Here is a 799-nt window from a genome sequence, read left to right on the forward strand (position 1 = left end):
GAAAGATAGACAGTTAGATAGATGTGACGTAAGCCGCGAAGGCTTTGGTGACCTCGCGGTACTCCTTGACGAGGAAGGTCATCAAGTACGCGGTGAATGTGTCCTCGACGGCTGCGTGCAATGAGAAGAAAACACAGACGCAACACACCAAGAATAAGCGAAGACAAACCGGAAGTGTTCGAGTCTTCATTCCCGTTTCTGATTGGGCTCTTGCGGTTACTCTCGCTCCGAAAAGCCTTGACCTTTCTTGAAAAACGACCCCGAAGTTAGGCAGAGCTGTGAGAGCGAAAATGACTCCCGAAATAAGAAAGGCGTATTGTATTTGAGTGGTTGGCGTCGTAGCACTATCAGACGCAGTGAAGTTTCCCAATTCTCCGTCCTGAAAACTACTGTTGAAAGTTCCATTCACAAATGTCATAATTTCCATGGGTCCAAAGCGAGAACTATTGACAAGCAGCATGCTATCATTTCGAACATCTTCGGAATTTATTATGGTATCTTGTGTATCCCTCTTGACTGCTAAGAAAGGTTTCGACAACAAGGGGCCTAACACCCCACCAACAGCGTATCCAAAATGCATGAGTTGCATGAGTGACCTCCCTTGCTCGCCCCATTGACCCATCAGCTCGGAATTGCAACCTGAAATAGACGAACAGAATACGTTAAATTTTTTAAAAGGGGAAACGAGAGTTTACTGCCATTAATCATGAATAAAGCTCTCACTAAATTCCGTTATCCCAGATAAAACTAAACACAGACTAATGGCCCGGTTATACGTAAGGATCGATCATACGAAAAA

The 799-nt window shown here is 44.7% G+C and overlaps 1 protein-coding gene across 1 annotated transcript in view; it reads right to left on the bottom strand.

Annotated features, from left to right (window-relative positions):
- Positions 1-13: 13 nt before the first annotated feature.
- LOC101859981 overlaps positions 14-799 on the bottom strand; it is a 6949-nt gene continuing 6163 nt past the window's right edge. Inside the window, exons 4-5 of the mRNA XM_013089308.2 lie at positions 559-639; positions 14-111 (exon numbers count right to left, since the gene is read on the bottom strand). Coding sequence (XP_012944762.1) covers positions 14-111; positions 559-639 — 179 coding nt within the window. The remainder of the gene's footprint in view (positions 112-558; positions 640-799) is intronic.

This window comes from Aplysia californica, unplaced genomic scaffold (assembly GCF_000002075.1).
Source record: "Aplysia californica isolate F4 #8 unplaced genomic scaffold, AplCal3.0 scaffold00922, whole genome shotgun sequence".
Lineage (NCBI taxonomy): Eukaryota > Metazoa > Mollusca > Gastropoda > Aplysiida > Aplysiidae > Aplysia > Aplysia californica.